At 42.6% G+C, this 19,174-nt stretch overlaps 1 protein-coding gene across 1 annotated transcript in view; it reads right to left on the reverse strand.

Moving 5' to 3' along the window:
• Window positions 1-8,629: 8,629 nt before the first annotated feature.
• The window catches only part of SAMD8 (sterile alpha motif domain containing 8), a 50,316-nt gene continuing 39,771 nt past the window's right edge, over window positions 8,630-19,174 (reverse strand). The window contains exons 5-6 of the mRNA XM_066600379.1: window positions 16,230-16,380; window positions 8,630-14,273 (exon numbers count right to left, since the gene is read on the reverse strand). Coding sequence (XP_066456476.1) covers window positions 13,969-14,273; window positions 16,230-16,380 — 456 coding nt within the window. The 3' untranslated portion in view covers window positions 8,630-13,968. The remainder of the gene's footprint in view (window positions 14,274-16,229; window positions 16,381-19,174) is intronic.

A 19,174-nucleotide genomic window follows, 5' to 3' on the forward strand; every position in this document is an offset into this window, starting at 1 on the left:
TTTCCCCAGACTTCTCTTCTCCACTGGTGGAAAGCAGTGGATCCTAAAGATTCTTTTAGCTGCAACAGGAGAAATATGCATCCTCTCTCTAACCCCAAAAACAGGGAGAAGTAGCTTGGTCTATGCCTTTCAGATCTTACTCCTCCTCCTCCTAAAACAGCATGTCACGCTGAACCACCAATTTTTCTGCGGGCCAAAAGGCTCTGTTGAAGTCAAATGTTTTCAGAGGGCTGCCTCCAGGCTCTGTTGCAAATAAAGCAACAACGAGCTGTATCTTTAAAAAGTGTTTATGGCTTTCACCTGCCCTCGGGGTTAAGCAATTTTTCAGGGGTACACTTGTACTCCTGGTACACCAATTTTTCAGGCCCTCGCCTATACTCTTAGTTAACTAATTTTTCCAGCCTTTGCCTATACTCTTAGCAAACAAATTTTTTCAGGTGTTCTCCTATACTCTTGGTACACCAATGTTTCAGGGGTCAGCCTATACTCTTGCAACAGAAATGTTTCAGGGGTTCACCTATACTCTTGTAACAGAAAAGTTTCAGGAGTCAGCCTATACTCTTGCAACAGAAAAGTTTCAGGGGTCCGCCTATACACTTGTTACTAAAAGGTTTGAGGGGTTCGCCTATTCTCTTGCTACAGAAATGTTTCAGGGGTCCGCCTATACACTTGCTACTAAAAGGTTTGAGCGGTTCGCCTATTCTCTTGCTACAGAAATGTTTCAGGGGTTCGCCTATACTCTTGCTACAGAAATGTTTCAGGGGTCCGCCTATACTGTGGGTGCACAAAGGTTTCCCACAGTGGTGTTCAGCTCTCTGGCACAAAAACACTGAATGACTTGTGCGGAAGTGTGGGCCAAGGTCCTGGGTGCGGTGAAACTCTGCCATGTGTGAGCACTTTGATTTCTTCATGTGTAATACTGTCTTTGAGTATCATGGGCTCGCCTATGCTGTGGGTGCACAAAGACTTCCCCTTGTGGGGCTTTACCTATCTAGCACAAATACACTGGCTGACTTGGGTAGGGTGCAGACGGTTTTCCCATTGCAGTGTTTTACCTATCTGGCACAAATACACTGAATGACTAGGGCAGAATTGTGGGCCGAGGTCCTTGGTGGGGTGAAACTCTGCCATGTTTGGGCACTCTGCTTTCTTCATATTTAATACTATCTCTGGGTTGCAGGGGCTCGCCTAGGCTGTGGGTGCACAAAGATTTTCCATTGCGGTGTTTTAGCTATCTAGCACAAATACACTGAATGACTTGGGTAGGGTGCAGAAGGCTTTCCCATTGCACGGTGTTCAGCTATCTGACAACTGCACAGAATGAATTGTGTAGGGACACATGAATTTCCCATTGCTATGTAACTCACGGCAACTTGGTCACACAAGGTGGAGGCTGGGACCGAGCCTGACCCTGGACCCGCTCACATGCTTCCCACACAGAGTATTGCGGGTCCTACCTTGGTCATGGTTTCTCGGGCTTATTATGCCACCTCCTCCTCCTGCTTTGTGTCTGGTGATTAGCGCTGGGTGACATGTATTATCTCTCGTGCTACAAATTACCACAGTTATCCGAGATACTGGATTGGAGCGTCACAGGAAGCGTTAGTGATTTAATGAGACTTTCACAGGGTCACTGTATACCTTTGGGGGCTACTTTTGCGACACTTCCTGCTTCAAACCAATCTTTGGTGTTAGTATGCGCTGCTGCATTGTGTAGATGTGTAGAAGTACTGGCACCTGAGTCCCCTTTATGCCCACGTTTGCGGCTCCTGCCAATTTTGTGACGGAGGTGGCACGGGATTGGAATTATGATCGCACGTCAATTTATCATCAATTCTCATCAGTATTGTGGGCTATTGTCCACACTTTCAAAGAGGGTTGCTGCCTGGCCCTGCCAACCCTCTGCAGTATGTGTCTCCAGTTCCTCCTCATCGCACTTATAAATCGACATGAGGGTTGTGTGGCTATCAAGCGAGCGTGTGGCATGAGGGCAGCTGAACGCTGTGCAGAGAAAATTTTGTGTGCGGTGTGGACGGAGGCTTGTCCTGGAGGGGATTGGACAGCAATGCCAGCATGTAACCCAGGAGAAGAGGCAGCGGTGTCACCCACAGGCAGTGATTGTCCTTGGTTGCAGCTGGTGTGGTGCTTAGCTACGATGTGCCAGCACGTGTGCCTTGCTGCTTATGGTCTGTCCCAAGCAAATTGTTAGGGGAAGGCAAACCGCCAGCCTCTTGCCCCCAATTTGCATTCATAGTGTGACCTGGGAGCCTCAGATGCACCCATGCATGCCGCCCTTGCCGTTCCCTATTCGTTTCTGTGGTGTTTCTATGACTTTCTCATGTTTTCAGGTGTTTCACACAACCTCCCCCATGTGGAGCATCGGTCCCATACAAAAATGCGAAACCATCTGAGGAGAATAAGATATACTGTAGTGGCGCACTACTGGCCCTGTGTGGCTATTACTTTGGACATACAGTTAGGGCCAGAAATATTTGGACAGTGACACAAGTTTTGTTATTTTAGCTGTTTACAAAAACATGTTCAGAAATACAATTATATATATAATATGGGCTGAAAGTGCACACTCCCAGCTGCAATATGAGAGTTTCCACATCCAAATCAGAGAAAGGGTTTAGGAATCATAGCTCTGTAATGCATAGCCTCCTCTTTTTCAAGGGACCAAAAGTAATTGGACAATGGACTCTAAGGGCTGCAATTAACTCAGAAGGCGTCTCCCTCGTGAACCTGTAATCAATTAAGTAGTTAAAAGGTCTGGGGTTGATTCCAGGTGTGTGGTTTTGGATTTGGAAGCTGTTGCTGTGACCAGACAACATGCGGTCAAAGGAACTCTCAATTGAGGTGAAGCAGAACATCCTGAGGCTGAAAAAAAAGAAAAAATCCATCAGAGAGATAGCAGACATGCTTGGAGTAGCAAAATCAACAGTCGGGTACATTCTGAGAAAAAAGGAATTCACTGGTGAGCTTGGGAACTCAAAAAGGCCTGGGCGTCCACGGAAGACAACGGTGGTGGATGATCGCCGCATACTTTCTTTGGTGAAGAAGAACCCGTTCACAACATCAACTGAAGTCCAGAACACTCTCAGGGAAGTAGGTGTATCTGTCTCTAAGTCAACAGTAAAGAGAAGACTCCATGAAAGTAAATACAAAGGGTTCACATCTAGATGCAAACCATTCATCAATTCCAAAAATAGACAGGCCAGAGTTAAATTTGCCGAAAAACACCTCAAGAAGCCAGCCCAGTTCTGGAAAAGTATTCTATGGACAGATGAGACAAAGATCAACCTGTACCAGAATGATGGGAAGAAAAAAGTTTGGAGAAGAAAGGGAACGGCAGATGATCCAAGGCACACCACATCCTCTGTAAAACATGGTGGAGGCAACGTGATGGCATGGGCATGCATGGCTTTCAATGGCACTGGGTCACTTGTGTTTATTGATGACATAACAGCAGACAAGAGTAGCCGGATGAATTCTGAAGTGTACCGGGATATACTTTCAGCCCAGATTCAGCCAAATGCTGCAAAGTTGATCGGACGGCGCTTCACAGTACAGATGGACAATGACCCCAAGCATACAGCCAAAGCTACCCAGGAGTTCATGAGTGCAAAAAAGTGGAACATTCTGCAATGGCCAAGTCAATCACCAGATCTTAACCCAATTGAGCATGCATTTCACTTGCTCAAATCCAGACTTCAGACGGAAAGACCCACAAACAAGCAAGACCTGAAGGCCTGGCAAAGCATTAAGAAGGAGGAAACCCAGCGTTTGGTGATGTCCATGGGTTCCAGACTTAAGGCAGTGATTGCCTCCAAAGGATTCGCAACAAAATATTGAAAAAAAAATATTTTGTTTGGGTTATGTTTATTTGTCCAATTACTTTTGAGCTCCTAAAATGTGGAGTGTTTGTAAAGAAATGTGTACAATTCCTACATTTTCTATCAGATATTTTTGTTCAACCCTTTAAATTAAACGTTACAATCTGAACTTGAATTCTGTTGTAGAGGCTTCATTTCAAATCCAATGCGGTGGCATGCAGAGCCCAACTCGCGAAAATTGTGTTACTGTCCAAATATTTCTGGCCCTAACTGTATGTTTAGTCCTAGTGCGCACCTGCAGTTACCATCCCTCAATAGTGTTTGGGATCCATTAACTCCTGGTGTTCCAATATTCACCATCTGTGGGGTATGTATATGAGCCTCGATATAGAGAGAAGTCTGTTATACCATATTGGTATTAACATTGATTGGTGGATGGAGTGGTGTTTTGTAGTATACGCCGGCCTTGTCAAATCATTGAAGTGTCAATAGAGGAAAGTATAGTGACCATAAGCTAGCACTTAACACAACAGTATACGTATTTCAATTTGTGGTGGTATAGAAGTGAAATATATCTAGTGAATCACAAACATCGACCCACACAAAATAAATCATTAACTTGATAAAAAAATACTCCATCTCCCCCTATGTCTTGTCTCTTATATTTCAATGAAATAGTAGGAGTACAATAATTAAAAACATTTTCACACGGAGAGACAACTCCACATCAGCCGTAGAGCTGACTAGTAAGGATCATATAGAGAGATTTGGGTTTTGATGCTATTCATTTAACAGTTTAGAGACTAGCCCTGTGTTGTCAGCAGGTACAGGGAGACATCATCGTTATAGTAGTGCCACTGGTATATCTATTGCGAGTATGAAAGACTGATAACCAAGTTACCAACTTACACGCAAAGATGATTGCTCAAAATTTGTTCAAAAGATAGAAAGACTGACAATTTGAGTGATCATTTTGCATAGGCTGCTAATGGGCACTAATGCCTATTAGCAGCTTATTACCTTCAATTGCATTTCAACGAGCCTCCCTGAGTTGTATGCGGAGAATAGCAGGTGGTCTGTTATCTGCATACAGCCCCTTTGTTCTGCTATGGGACTGTAGCTGAATACAATGTTATCAGCACTCCTGTACAGAATCACAGCGTGTGGTCCCTGTTATCCGCTCTCTGGCCAAACAATGGATTTTAAACTCCACTAAAAGTCATCGTTCAGACGAAACACAAACAATGGTAGCATTTACACGCAATGATTATCGCTGAAAAAACACCATTTGAGCGAATTTTGAGCAATAATTGTGTGTAAATGGGGATATAGAGTCTAAGAGTTTTTGGATTGCGAGGGATTGATGGGTATAGGTGTTGCTTTACTCATCTAAGTTGTATAGATCTCAGTAGTGTGAGCTGAATATTTTTGCTATATCTTTCTTTATGTAGCGTAAACAATAGTTTTTAATTTTGGTAGTGAAGGTTTTAAAATTTAGTTTTTTTCATTAAGGCTGCTAAACCTTTCCCACAATTGTCCGAGTATGCGTACTGTTTAGATCTTGCATAAAAAAGGTATATTTTCATTTTTAGATTGAGGAGTTCTCTTAGTTGAGTACGAAGATTAAATGGTTCTCTTTCTACTAGGGGTAAGTTATTTTATTTATTTATGCTGATATTCTAGAGTTTTTATTTGTTCTAAAAGGGTGGTCATCTCTTTTTTTCCTTCTAGAGCCAAGTTGAATTAAAAGTCCTCTAATAACTGCTTTATGGGCTGTCCACATAAGTGCAGGATGTGTTGTATGGATTTCATTTTCTCTAAAATATTTTTTAGGATGTTTTGTTTAATGCCTTTAATATCCTCCTTTCTTTTTAGAAGACTGTCATTTAACACAAGATATCCCAAAGGCATGAATTTAAAATCTGATCTTTTTTTTTATATCTATTAAGAATTAATGTACATTATAAACTGATGAATTGTTAAGAGATGAAATTATAAATGAACGGATTTTTTCTATAATGATTTTTTATGGTTATTAGTTTACTGAAATTTAATTCATTTTTATACCATGCAAATAATTTCTCTATATTTGTACTTGAAATTAGATGAGGTTTATGGATTTTGATACTAATAATTTTGCCCAAGGTGTTGGATCTTGCGGAGGGATCTAATTAATGGGCATGTAATACCATTTGTTATCTAGGGGTTAAATTCACATTTGTTCATTTAATTAACTAATTAAGTAAAAGGTTTTTAAGAAGGTTCAACAGGATATGATATAGAGGTGAACAAGGCTCTGACAAAAGCTGAAATGCGTTCTCCATTATCTCTGTGAATTGCACATTTATCGATAAAGCAGGAATTTGTAACCTACAAGCATTATCCGGACTATGAATTCTACTTGCACAAGTCATAATAGACCTCCCATCATAGTTTCAACCTCTGAAATAGAAATTGTTGCAAAAAAAATAAAATAAAAGCATTTTGTATTAACACAATTGAAGAACTAGTTTTGGCTTTCAGGTCTTGTTAGTGCTTTGTCTAATGCGAGGTGACTGGTGATCTTAGGCATTTTCTGTTGTGTATCCTCTTTTGGTTCAGAATCCAGTCTTCTCACTTTTTTCTCTTTATTTGGAGTGACTCGAGTACAGTTTTCTGGCTTTTGGGAGAACAGGTAAACTTAGAGTCTTCTGCGGTTGTCCTGTCTGGGATTTGAATATGCAAAAGTTCCAATTTGCTCAGGATCAATGGTTTAGCCCCATTTACACCGGACGAGTGTTGGGCAAACAATGCCAGACATTTGTCCCTGTGTCTCAGCGCTCCCGTGCTCCTGCATGGGAGCTAGCAGGGCAGGCTGGTTCACGGAGCGCCCAGCAGGGGGGCAGGGCAGTGCAGGAGATTTCTCTCCTCTCACTCCCCTGCCCCCCTCCATTCACATAACACAGCGGCCATTCACTACTGAACGACAGCTGTTTAAACTGCAGGATGAGCTTCATCGCTGATCTTTTATGCTGTGTTATGTGAATGGAGGGGGTGGAGGAGCGAAAGGAGAGAAATCTCCTGCACTGTACCGCCCCCCCTGCTGTCAGCTCCATGAACCAGCGTGCAGGAGCATGGGAGCGCGGAGACACAGGGACGAGTGTCAGTGCCTGATACTTGTCCTGTGTAAATGCGGCTTAAATCTTCTGGTGTTCTAATAGTCCAGGTTCTATTGTAGCTTGAAATAGCAAAACTAAGGCCGACTGTCCACGGGTGAGGTGTCATTGCAAGATCCGTGGCAATAAATTGCACGCGGAGTTCGCATAACACGCTTTCCATAGGAGAACTATGAAAAGCACAGCCTACTGCTCTTGAGCAGAGAATTATAGAGATTTTCTGCGCGCGTGATTAAAATCACGGGATGCCGCGATTTTCCGCAGTGAGCCTATCAATGATATAGGCTCGTCACAGAGACCTTGTAGTGCTCCCACCTCCTCCCCCCGTGGTGGAATATCGCTAGCGATATTCCATCCCAGCTGTGGACAAGTGGCCTCAAAGGGGAAAAACCACTTGTATGAGAGTTCTTTTTCTCTAAGGATTCTTGCAAGAGGTTGAAGTTGTCTCCATAAATCAAGCGTAAGCTTGTAGAAATCCGGAAAGATTTGTATGTCTTGCGTATCATATTCAATCTTCTTCGTGAGTCTTGCTTTGTGGAGGATCTCTTATTTTGAAACTCTGGAAGCAGCAGAGAATTACCCCCTGGTCTATCTGTACTCAGGGATCTCGGTCCAAATATGTGAGCTCTTTCCGATCAAAGCTGCATATTTTTGTCTCTTTTCACGAGGCTATTGAAGATCTGAGATAGAGTGATTGATATTTCTTTGCCTGGGATAGGCTCTGGAAACCCCCAGATGCGTAGGTTTTTTTTGATGATACAGTTCCTTATGTTCCTCTATTAGGATTTCTTTCTTTTCAGAATGGTTAATTATTTTATCACTGGAATCTTCAAGAGTGTGAACTCTGGTGAAACTTCTTTAACATCCTTTCTGAGCTCCCAGATCTCTAACTGTATGGGTAAATTCCTTAAAAAGGTCTTTAATACAGTTGGTAGAGCTCTGATACATTCTTCTAGGTATGGGTCACTGGTTATTTGTGAGTCATCTCCTAGGTTAATTTCTGGATCTGGGGATTAGGTAGTAGGCATTTTATTTTCCTCCTCAAAAGGAATTTATCTAGATTTATCAGCATGTAAATATTCGATAGATTGTTTTTTGGTTGTTTTTTCCTGGGGTCTCTCTAGTGTCTTTAAATCTCGGCTGCTCTCTGCATTTGAAAGTTTGGAAGGTTTTCCCATTTTCTGTTATTGATGTAACTACGCTGGGGGAGTATAGAATTTTTGAGTGATCCCATTCTAGTTGGGTTTATAAATTGGATAGATAATCTCAGCCTGAGGTGGGCCTGGTGCGATTATCTGTTTGAATTGGGGTGACAATGCGAAGGTTTATGGAGTTGAGCTTCTTTTAACGTCAAAATAGCTTTCTTGTTGATTTATAACGATTGTGGCGTTCAGTTACAGGAGCTGGGGTACATCAACAATGTCTGCAGCTCAGGTTCTGCTTATTTATTTTTGCCATTTAGCTATGATAACGTTTATTAGGATCAATTTTACCCCACACCTTCAGATGGGACGCTAATGTAGCAATAAAGTAATCCAACCTAATACAGTTCTTGGCCAAACAATCCCATTAGACTATTAGCAACAACATCTGGTAAAACATTTCAAGCAGAATACAAAGAGTAGACAGAAGCATGAAGTCAGTCTCAGGTTTAATACAGAAATGTAAACAATACACACGTCTCATGGTAGCTTTTGGGTTATGGAGTATAGTGTGCTGTAGGCAGTAATAAGGTGTGAAATGAATAAGAACCTAACGAAATACTGTCAAAATAGGTCAATGCTAATCAAATGTAAACAATTCAAACATTTTCTACTAATCAATAAATCAAGAGACGCACTTTGGGCACATGCCGGTACATAAATGCCACATACATATCTGAGTAACTAAATTGGGGGTCATCATTTAGGAAAGATTTTTCCTGGCAATGTGTACGCATTAGGGTGGCCCTCATTTTTCAACTTTCTAAAAAGTTCAGCTCTATCTTGTTCCATTCAACAACAAAAAAAAAAATCTGTGCAAAATTTTAGCTCAATCAGACAACTGTGAAATAATCCTCATAGACCATGAAGTTTTGACATTTTTTCGCTTGGAAATTCATATTTTCAGATAAAAAAATATTTTTTAGTTATTTTATTTATAATCATGTGTAAGCACTAATAATGGAAACAAATGCGAGTTTTCTTTAATTTAATTAGCATTGCTATTGCTAGAGGCCTATTTACACCAGCCGATAATCACTTAAAAAAAAAAAAAAGCTAATTGTTTTAGCGATAATCTTTGCTTCTAAAGGCGTCTTTTGAGCGATAATCGTTGTGTGTGAATGCTCGCCCACCATGTATATTTCGTTAAGCCGTTGCTCATCGTTGTCTTTCAGCGTGCTGAAAGACGACGATGAGCAGCCTTATCAGGGATTCACAACGGGATACAGCTGATACTATTGTTTAAGCTGTATCCTGCCCCTAATAACAGGCTCGATATAAAGAACAGAGCGGTCCAGCTCTGTTTTCCATACCTGGCACGGAGCGCTCGGCTATATAACAGCTGGGCTCTCTGTGCAAAAAACATCTGGATGCATAAGACAAACAGGGACACCCCGCTTGTCTTCTGCATCCTCCGCTCCCAGCGCTCGGCTGTATAACAGTCGGGCGCTGAAGCGGGGGAACAGCTGTATGTGGAAGACAAGCAGGGACACCCGGCTTGTCTTCTGCATCCTTTGCTCCAAGCACTCGACTGTATAACAGCCGGGAGCTTGGAGCGGAGAACAGCTGGACGCAGATATCAAGCGGGGACACCACGCTTGTCTTCTGCATCCTCCACTGGCAGTGCAAGGTGATCGCTCATCTTGAGCGATCATCTTGCGCTGTAAATGACAACGTTGATCTTCAAAAGTTGCTTGAGCGACATCTTTTGAGCGATTATCGTTGTGTCTAAATCAGCCTTAAATGTGCGCCCATCGTGCGCTTTTTGGGCACTGCTAGCTGATCGCTCAGTTCAGTCCAACCTAAAAATCGTTTGTCAGCCTTATCAGCAGGTCTCCATGGAGAGTGCTGATAGCATTATTTCCCCATGCGGAACAAAGGATCTGAGCACAGATAAGAGCCCTTCCAGCTATTAACTGCATTCAGCTAGGGCTTCATTTGCTCACTTAATTGCTCTTAAGTAGCTACTTAATAGTTTATGCAAAATGATCGCTCAAAGCTGTCACTCAAATTGTGATTTGAGCGATTTTTTAGCGATCATCGGCTGGTGTAAATGGACCTTAAGCCGGCGCTACAATTGATTTAACAAACTTATGTTAAGCGATTTGCACATTGCACAATAACGTTGCATGCAGAACTTTTCCTGTGTTAAAAGTAACGTCGCTATTAACAGCAGTGTTACTTTTAACATGGTTCCCTATGTATAACACTGCAAATTTGGCCTGAGAGTTATGTATAAGGAACATTATCAGGCTTAATGACTGAGGTGGGAGGGGCGGTGCTGTCCAGCATTTTGTTTTACAGATCATTGCCAGAGACCATTAAAATTACCCAATTACTACAAAATCCTTTCAGGAAAAAATAAATGTTTACTGTTTTTTTGAATGGTTTCTATTAAACAGTTATGGCATGTTATGTGAATATGCTGTAGAAATAAAAAAAAAATAAAAAATACTCACCCCCCCCGCGGCGCAGCTGCAGGCTGTCGCTCCCTCCTCAATGCCAACAGAGCATTGCTTTCTGGATGTCTGGCGTCATCCAACGAAAACCGGCGCTGCGTTAACCAATCACAACCATTCAATTCATAAAATGTGTCCTGACCACATAACACCCGCTGATACAGCATGAGGCCGGCTCCCACCGTCGGCGAGGCGGCTCCCCACTTTGGCCGAGTTAGCGGCGTTCCTACCCGGTCGACAGATCCTAACCCTAACCGTAAAATTAACCCTCACCCTAACTGGCAGCTTTTTCTCCGGAATGGCAAAGTAGGACACCTGTATGTGGTGTCCTGTTGCCATAATAACACGCCGACAGCTAGGTGAAGATGCGTCTCTGCAAGCCAATCCGGAGCAGTCAGCGTTCACTGCAGCTCCAGCCGGCCAGCCCATGTCTCTATCCATAACTCTGGTGGAGACAAGATACACCAGTACCTAATGCTACTGCGCACTTCTGTGTCTAATGAAATTAAATGCACTGTGGAGCATCAAGACCAAGCAGAACATGGGAGGGAAGAAAGCGGACAAGCTTTGCATCTCTGCTCTTGCTGCCCTCTTTACAACATGGATGCATCTCCCAGTTCACTGCAGCACATTCTGTATATGACATCAGCTTATCAGCTACTGCACAGCCGGCAACTACTTCTGAGCAAGGAGCCAAGATGAGGACTGAGGGATGTGAGAATACAGTATTCTATGCTATACTGTAGTGTTCTTAAACATATCTCTCAAACTATTATGAAACCAAAACTCCAAGACCATTTTTTGAGCAATTTGATTGGTTGTGTCAAAGAAATTTCACTGTATTTGTAAGATAAAACAGATCAACTTTTATGGATTCACATTAAACTAAAATTACTTATGCAAACAAAACTAAATCTCTTAGAGAGGTTTGACATCTGCACAGAGATTCTGCTTTCCTGCTCCTTTCGGGGAGCAGGAAAGGGGAATCCCCATGGCCAAACGGTTTCGTTGACTTTAATGTAGTTCGCCTGCTTTCCGCTCAGAATTCAAAATTTTTTCTTCCAGTTTTTCAGCTGCATCTGTGACGGACCCTCCGTCCGGACATGCCAATGTAGATGTGAAACTGACCTTATTCCAATATCAAACGGTATTCAAGCAGAAATATAATACAACCGTTCCTAAACTGTTAATATGTCATTTACTACGTATGAACTTTACTGTTATTTCACAGTTTATGGCCTTATAAAGGCAAGTAATCTGTCTGTGCGATTGCTGATGGACAGTAATTTGCAAAAATTAAATTAGAAATACAGGTCATATTCACATGAAATAGATATTTTAAGCTGAGGAGGGCCTGAAATCTCCAACAAAATCCACAATTTTGGGGCTTTCAAAAATTGTGTGTATAAGAGGTTTGAACAAGAATGGGGTAATTCATCAAGATTCATGCCAGTTTTTTGGAATAAAAAAGGTGCTAATTTTGGAGTAAGTCACATTCTTCAGCTAAACCTTTTTTTGCTACATTTCAAAAATGGCAAAAAAGTCACGAATGTTTGTGCAAAACTGGCGTGTGCCAAAGTCTGCAACTTTAATTCGAGTGCACATGCCTAAATAAATTCCCTCAATGTTTTTATTTTTCAATTCCTTGTAGTTTTCTGCACAGGCAAAGTGTTAGGTTGGCTTAACACGAGCGTATGCGTATTTGCGCGTAGCATTTCTGTAGAATGAACTACGCTGTTTTGCGCATGCATCTCCATATTTTACTGTACTTTTGGCAGTCGCAAGGTATGTTCATTTGCACATGGCAAACACAGATGCGCCAATTGAAAGGGCCAAGTAGTCTTAATGAGTTCCAGATGTGTTTTTTCCTGGACAATCATGCAGTGTTTGTCACACATCCTTACATATTGTGCGTGCATTTCCACACACCCCATTGACTTTTATTGGGACCTTTGGTGTGCTAATACACAGAACAATAGAACATGTTCCATTTATTTTTTTTCACAACTAATGCGTACGATGTGCGCAAATAGGTCAATGTAAAGTGGCCTAACCTACAGATTTAGCTGCAGATTTTACAAAAATGTCTGACAAATATTTAAGCTCTTGAGTTTCAGAAGTCTACACACACACGCTGGGAATTTCCCCACCAGGGGGAAAAGTATGTGGATTTCAGGGCATGCGGCAGATTTGAAGATGCCTTGTACTTCACACGTGCTGACTATTGGTACAGATGCTGCAGACAGGAAACCTGCAGCTAGTCTGCAGCGTGTGACCGAAGATCGTGTGAGGGGGCAGACGTAGAGCGTGGCAGTATTCTGCATCAGTATTATAATCCATCATTGGTATTCAGTACAAGCAGCCGACACATTCGTCCACCTTATATTCTTCTGCGTTTGTTCATCTGCTAATGTTGGCTAACAAGTACTAATGTAAAATAACGACCAATCCACTGCAGTGTGACCAGGGCCAAAGAGAGAAGGATGTGACCAGCTCCAATGACTCCTGTTGCATCTCTAATTGATTGCATGCAACATACGTGAAATTGCAGTGAACATACAGCAGTCATGTTAGTGAAAGCACTAAAACAAATTCTTAACCCCCTGCATATTTTTACCCAGCAGTCTGCTTTCGGAGTGCTCAATATTGAAAGGTTGTTTTCAAGCCAAGTGGCATTTATGGAAGATTATTTTAACAGCAGCCAAACTTCATAACTCCTAAAGAAAGGAGGGATCACCCCAAACTACTCCCCTCCCCCACCAACAACAGTTACAGGGAGTTACTCCCCCTTTCCCCCGCAACAGTATTGACTAGAAAACAGAAGTAGAAAACAGAAGTAAAAAGTGCTAATTGCATCTGTTGTACCAGCCTTCCAGAATGAGTGGGCTCTTCTACCATATTACATATATAGCACGTTGATGATATACCTTATGGAAGGTTTGCAGAAGAATATAAATACCTAATAGAGAGTCAGAGTGCTTATGGGTAAGACTTCCATGCATGTTGCTTATTTAAGTATGCCAAAGTCATGTTTACGTCAGGCCTCACACTGGTGTATGCGACCTAGTACGCTTTCAGAATGGTCTGACGAGAGAAGGATGTCTTTATGCTTCTACATTTCGTCCATGAAGAAATATTCACCTTTCATAAGGTCAAGTTCTGCAGCCAGTATAAGAGCTTCATGCTTCCACGTACCCATGTGATCCCAGACGAGGCAACAAAGGAATAAGAACGCTGCAGCTTCATACTAAAGGTCATTTTGGTGGGTGTAATGTGTTTCCTTTTGAATCCCTGGTAGTTTTCTGAACGGAATACATTAACTAAACAAGTTCTTTAGAAACACGGGCCTAGAGAAAGGCCAGCAGTACTCGTTGGGGACAGGTCCTTTTACATTGCATTCAAAGAAGGAGAACATGGGAAACCAGATTCGAGCCCGTCGGCTCTGTTGGTATGCACGTGTGTTGGCCAAAGTGTGGTAGTACAGGAAGAGTCTTGTGGTGATGTAAAATGCAATGAAGACATCAATGGAATAATGTTCATGGGCAGCCAAAATGAAGAAAATGCCAAACAGGTTGAGAACCCAAGAAAGAGTGTGGAGGAAGTTCCAGCTCCGAGGAGTGTCTGAAAAACAGAAGAGCCTTGGTAATTATCTGCACATAAACGTCTGTTCCTCTCATGTTCCCCTTTCATGTACTGCGTGGCCAGTTATCCAAAACTGTATAAGGGAAAAAAAAAACACCCTTTTAATGTCCCGCTGCTTCAGCATTACTGCTCTGGTCCCGAAAAGGGAGCTCCTGCAGTGATGACGTCATGATCACCATCCACTTGACTGCTACAGCCAATCACCGACTTTGGTGGTCATGCACCGTTCATGCACACAAGATTGCAGAATACAGCAAAAGGCTGCAGCAGTCACATGGCAGCATGTGACCAATGTAGGAGCTTCTGAAACCAGAGCAGCAGGATGTTTAAAGGGGTATTGCGGAGGCTGGCACAATTTTCTTTAACGATTCCACTTATTGCTAATATTCAAAACATCCATCTGAGCCATCAAACTGAACTTCAGTACATTTTTTGATGACCTCCGCTACTTTCCAACTTCAGATTTCCACATTGTTATTTAAAATGGCCATCAGGGAGTGCAAAAACTTCATCTCCCACAGTGCTCCACTGCCAGTTACTGACGAGTGGGCATTCATGACTATAGAAACTCTGTCATCATTACAAAATCTGAACGCGCTGCGCATCCTGACTGGTAAAACAGCGCAGTGTACAAGCCGTAGCCACTGGATACCAATGGAGAACTAAAAGAGGGGCGTAGGTAAATAAATATCTCTCCAGCTTTGTAAAACAAGTAATAATATTACATTGCAAATTTACATATTATTGCCACATGCAGCATGTAACTTTCACTTTGATTCACCAGAATGCCTCTTTGATTCACCAGAATGCCTCTTTGAAAGCAAAGTAATGTTTTTTTATCTCTTTTATACAGATATCTGCTTGAAAATCCCTTTAAGCTTTTCGCGCGCTACACCAGCTCGCCCTTCGCACCTCTTTTCGCGCGCTACACCAGCTCACCCTTCGCACCTCTTTTCGCGCGCTACACCAGCTCGCCCTTCGCACCTCTTTTCGCGCGCTACACCAGCTCGCCCTTCGCACCTCTTTTCGCGCGCTACACCAGCTCGCCCTTCGCACCTCTTCTCGCCGCTACACTAGCTCGTCCATCACACCTCTTCTCGCTGCTACACTAGTTTGTCCTTCCCACCTCTTCCCACTACTACACTAGTTTGTCCTTCAAACATCTTCCCACTATTACACTAGTCTGTTGTAACTGACCAGCATTCAATAACGGATGGCAGTCCTCCACAGACCACAATGTAAAGCACTTACCAAATACTGCAGGGTGTAGGGCAGCCAGGATGCAGCTTTTTGTGGCTGGTAGGGTGCACAGAAAAGAGGCCCCCACTTACGTTCTGGGATTTTTTTTCATCAAATGAAAAAAAACTTTATTCTATCAGTGTAAAACTAAAGAAGGCTGTGGATGTTAAAAGGCCGGTTGCCATTGCGGTAACCTAAATCACAGGACCGTGAAAAAAGCCACAAAGATCATCAATTCCAGTGAGGATCCTGCAATTACCCATCAGCCGTGGCCTGTGCATAGGTTGCATCGCTTGTTTCCAGTTAGCGCATGCTTCACTTAGATAGTATTCCATGTATTAATGAACACTACATTTCCTAATCTACAAGAAGTTGATTTTTTTTTTTCATCACGGATAGGAGCCAGCCAAAGGACTCATTTTCCTATCCACCTGTCTACATCGCCCTAACAGGCCTCGGATGCGGCTCGCCAGCTAAGGCCGTTCCTGGCAGCAAAGTCCCCAGTATTATCAAATAAATGTGCATAAGCGTTGTGTCTCAAATCAGACCAATCTGAAAGCGTGTTTCTATGTTCCTCGCTGCCTATTCCTGTTTTCTAAAGGCTCACTACAGTAGAAGCACCTTCTTCTGCCTGCGTCTGCCTCTCTAGAGACCCAGGAGTAACACGCAGGTTCACATAGTTTAAGTTAAACTTACATTCCGTGACAAAAAAGTTCAGCATGGTGAGGACTACAGTATGTCCACTGAACATGTAGTCTCCACACGTGTGCACTCCAGTTAGTGTCATGCCAAATCCACTCCAGATTGCGAAGGCGCGCTGAAGCTTTGCCCACATATTATCATAAAGCTGAAATTAAAAATCACAATATTACAACACATAATATGGGACATTTACCAACAGGACCGCAGCTGCCATGAATTGGCAGAAGAGGAGACAATTGTGCAAAATATTAATATACTACAATATAGTTAGAGAAACTCCACAGGCATGTTGGACAGTTTTCTGTTGTTTACACCTTCTAGTGGACGGTGTACATGGACACCAATAATTTGCACCAAAATACATTGAGTCTCTAATTTCTGAAATAAGTAAAGAAAGTGTCTAAATCACACAAAAAAATTGCTGCACGAAACATTTCATTAAATCACCACCAAACAATATACCTGGACTTAAATATATACAAATAAACTGTGGAAATAAAAAATGTAACCCATGCAACTGTTGAACACCTGTCACCCGGGATATCGAGGATAAAAGGGTTTTGTCATTAAAAAAAAAAAAAATTATCTAAAAACTTACCTTTTCCTTCCCTGTCTGTCTCCTTATCACATCTTCTCCTGGTTGAGCTTCTCCAGTGCCCCAGGCTAGCTCACTGCAGGCTGGGACCAGCTTGTTATGAGAGCTGCTTATCTCAAATTCCTTCCAGCTGGGTCAGTGAAGGTCACATCCCTGTGCTGTAGCTTCACTGCCTAGGAAGGAATTGTAATCTATTTCAGAGATAGCTCTCTTGAACAATCTCTAAAGAAGATAGGCAGTCCCCCTGCTGGCCTGTGAGCTGTGACCTAATGTTCATTGGTTGGCAGGCAGAAGGCGGCAGAAGACTGCCAACCAGATGTACATAACCTCACAGGAAGGAGAGGAATCAGGCAGCTGAATCCCAGATTGCAGGAGGCAGGAGAAGATAGGGAAGGTGAAGATTGGGTAAGTTGACTGATAAGGGAGGAATAGAGAAGTATAGAATTTTTCTTTTTTAGTGACAGAACCCCTTTAATGTGGAATGTTACATATAATTAAAGAGTAGCTGCACTATTTTAATGTACACAGTGAGAGATTCCAAGATTTCTGCAGTTGGTTCATCAGCCTATTCTGTACACTTTTCATACAAAACCCCTCTTCAGCTATGCACTCGGGCGAGACGGATTTCTCAGTCTCATTTCCAACCGGCTATATAGCAGAAAAGGGGTTTTGTATAGTCTCTCATTGAGTACATTAAAAAAAAAAGTGTAGCTACTCTTTAATCAATACTGTTACACATACTCACTAAGCCAATGCTCGGTAACCGGAGGATGTTGGAGTCTTTCCTGTGGGCACTTGACTTTGCAAGTTTCAATAATTATGTTTTAAAGAAGAAATAATGAATGCGAATAACAGGTAGCAGCATAGAGTGAAGCAGTCAGACCCAGAGACTATATACTCAGGCAGGGGCGTGTGGGGTCCGCAGTTGCTAGATGGCATCTAGTTGAGATAGTCAATGTAATTCATGAAATGTGCAGTCTTCAGATGGAGTCCTGTCGGAGGCCCGAGATGTAGAAGGTGCGTGCACAAGGTTTCCAGTAATGATGAAGTTATAAGACCTTTCTTCTTTCTAAATGTAACTATACAAGGTCAGCCTGGCTATCTAGTAGCCATTGTGTATTGGGTGGACTGATAATTTTAGTTTTCACTGTAATCCTCCTGCACTACCAGTATTTAGCGGACAACTACTAGGGTTGCCATTGTGCGTTCAGGCAAAACAGTTATCGTTCAAAAGTGAACAATATCGTTCGGTTTAAATGCAGCCAACAACTGAACATGATTCATTTGCTTCTCATTCATTGTTCAGCTTCAGCCAGAATGAAAATCCTTACTGTTCCGTTCATTTCTTGTTGCATCGCAACAGCAATCATTCAGCGCTTCACATACTGAACGAGTCAACAATGAATTTGCCCGTCTAAACCTTCTGCGCTGGGGAGGAGGTCAATTTATTTTACAAAGCATACTGCGGCTGTACATTCTTTACGACAATTTATTTCAGATTTCTTTTGAGATCTGCAAACATTTCTATGTGGAGAAAGCTGAAGGGTTGGGAGACGTTTTTAACCTCCCTAACAGAGGGCTCTATATTGGCACACAACGGATACTTAGATTTTACTGGGGCGCAAAGGTAACAAAAGAACCTGTTCATCAGCCGCCGTCTCCAGCTGTATAGTTTTATGGGTGCGTTCCCACGTAACAATACTGGTGTGCAGTCGAGAGTCCGTCCACCTGAGGCTACCAATAGCCGCATGATCTTATGGGCAAGATAGGATTCCCATTGGCAAAGGCGACAGTGTGGAACCGCAGCTGTAAGCCGCTGCCTGTTACGTGGGAACGCACCCTTAACACATTTATGGGGTAATGAAATAGTCTAAAGAAATCTCTCTTTGCTAGCAGGAACTTGACAGACACACCATAGCCTTATTCAGAGGAAAAACGGTGAAACGAAATAGTTTTGTTGTGATTAAATTGGGTTACGAAGCGGACTAGAAAGTCCATCTAGTAACCAGGTTTCGCTTTGTGCTCTTCATTCACGCTTCAGCCATCTTCATGCACTCGATGCTGACAGGATCGGCTTCATCTCACCCTGTACTGTCCGCCCTCTATCAGTCTATGAAAGAAAGGCATATAAAGCAGCCAACAAGAGCAGGGTAGCTTCCTGCCAGCAGAGAGAACTGCGGAGTCCTCACTACCATGACGTAGGGGGCTGCTGTGACAATGAAAAGAGAGAAGGGGAGTACGGGATACACTCTTCACCACTACTCTGACCTAAAATGATGGTCATAGTCCACAACTGATGGCCATTTCTTCTTCTTTCACCATCAAGGACGTATATAGCGCTTCA

The sequence above is a fragment of the Eleutherodactylus coqui genome, chromosome 4, assembly GCF_035609145.1.
Source record: "Eleutherodactylus coqui strain aEleCoq1 chromosome 4, aEleCoq1.hap1, whole genome shotgun sequence".
NCBI lineage: Eukaryota > Metazoa > Chordata > Amphibia > Anura > Eleutherodactylidae > Eleutherodactylus > Eleutherodactylus coqui.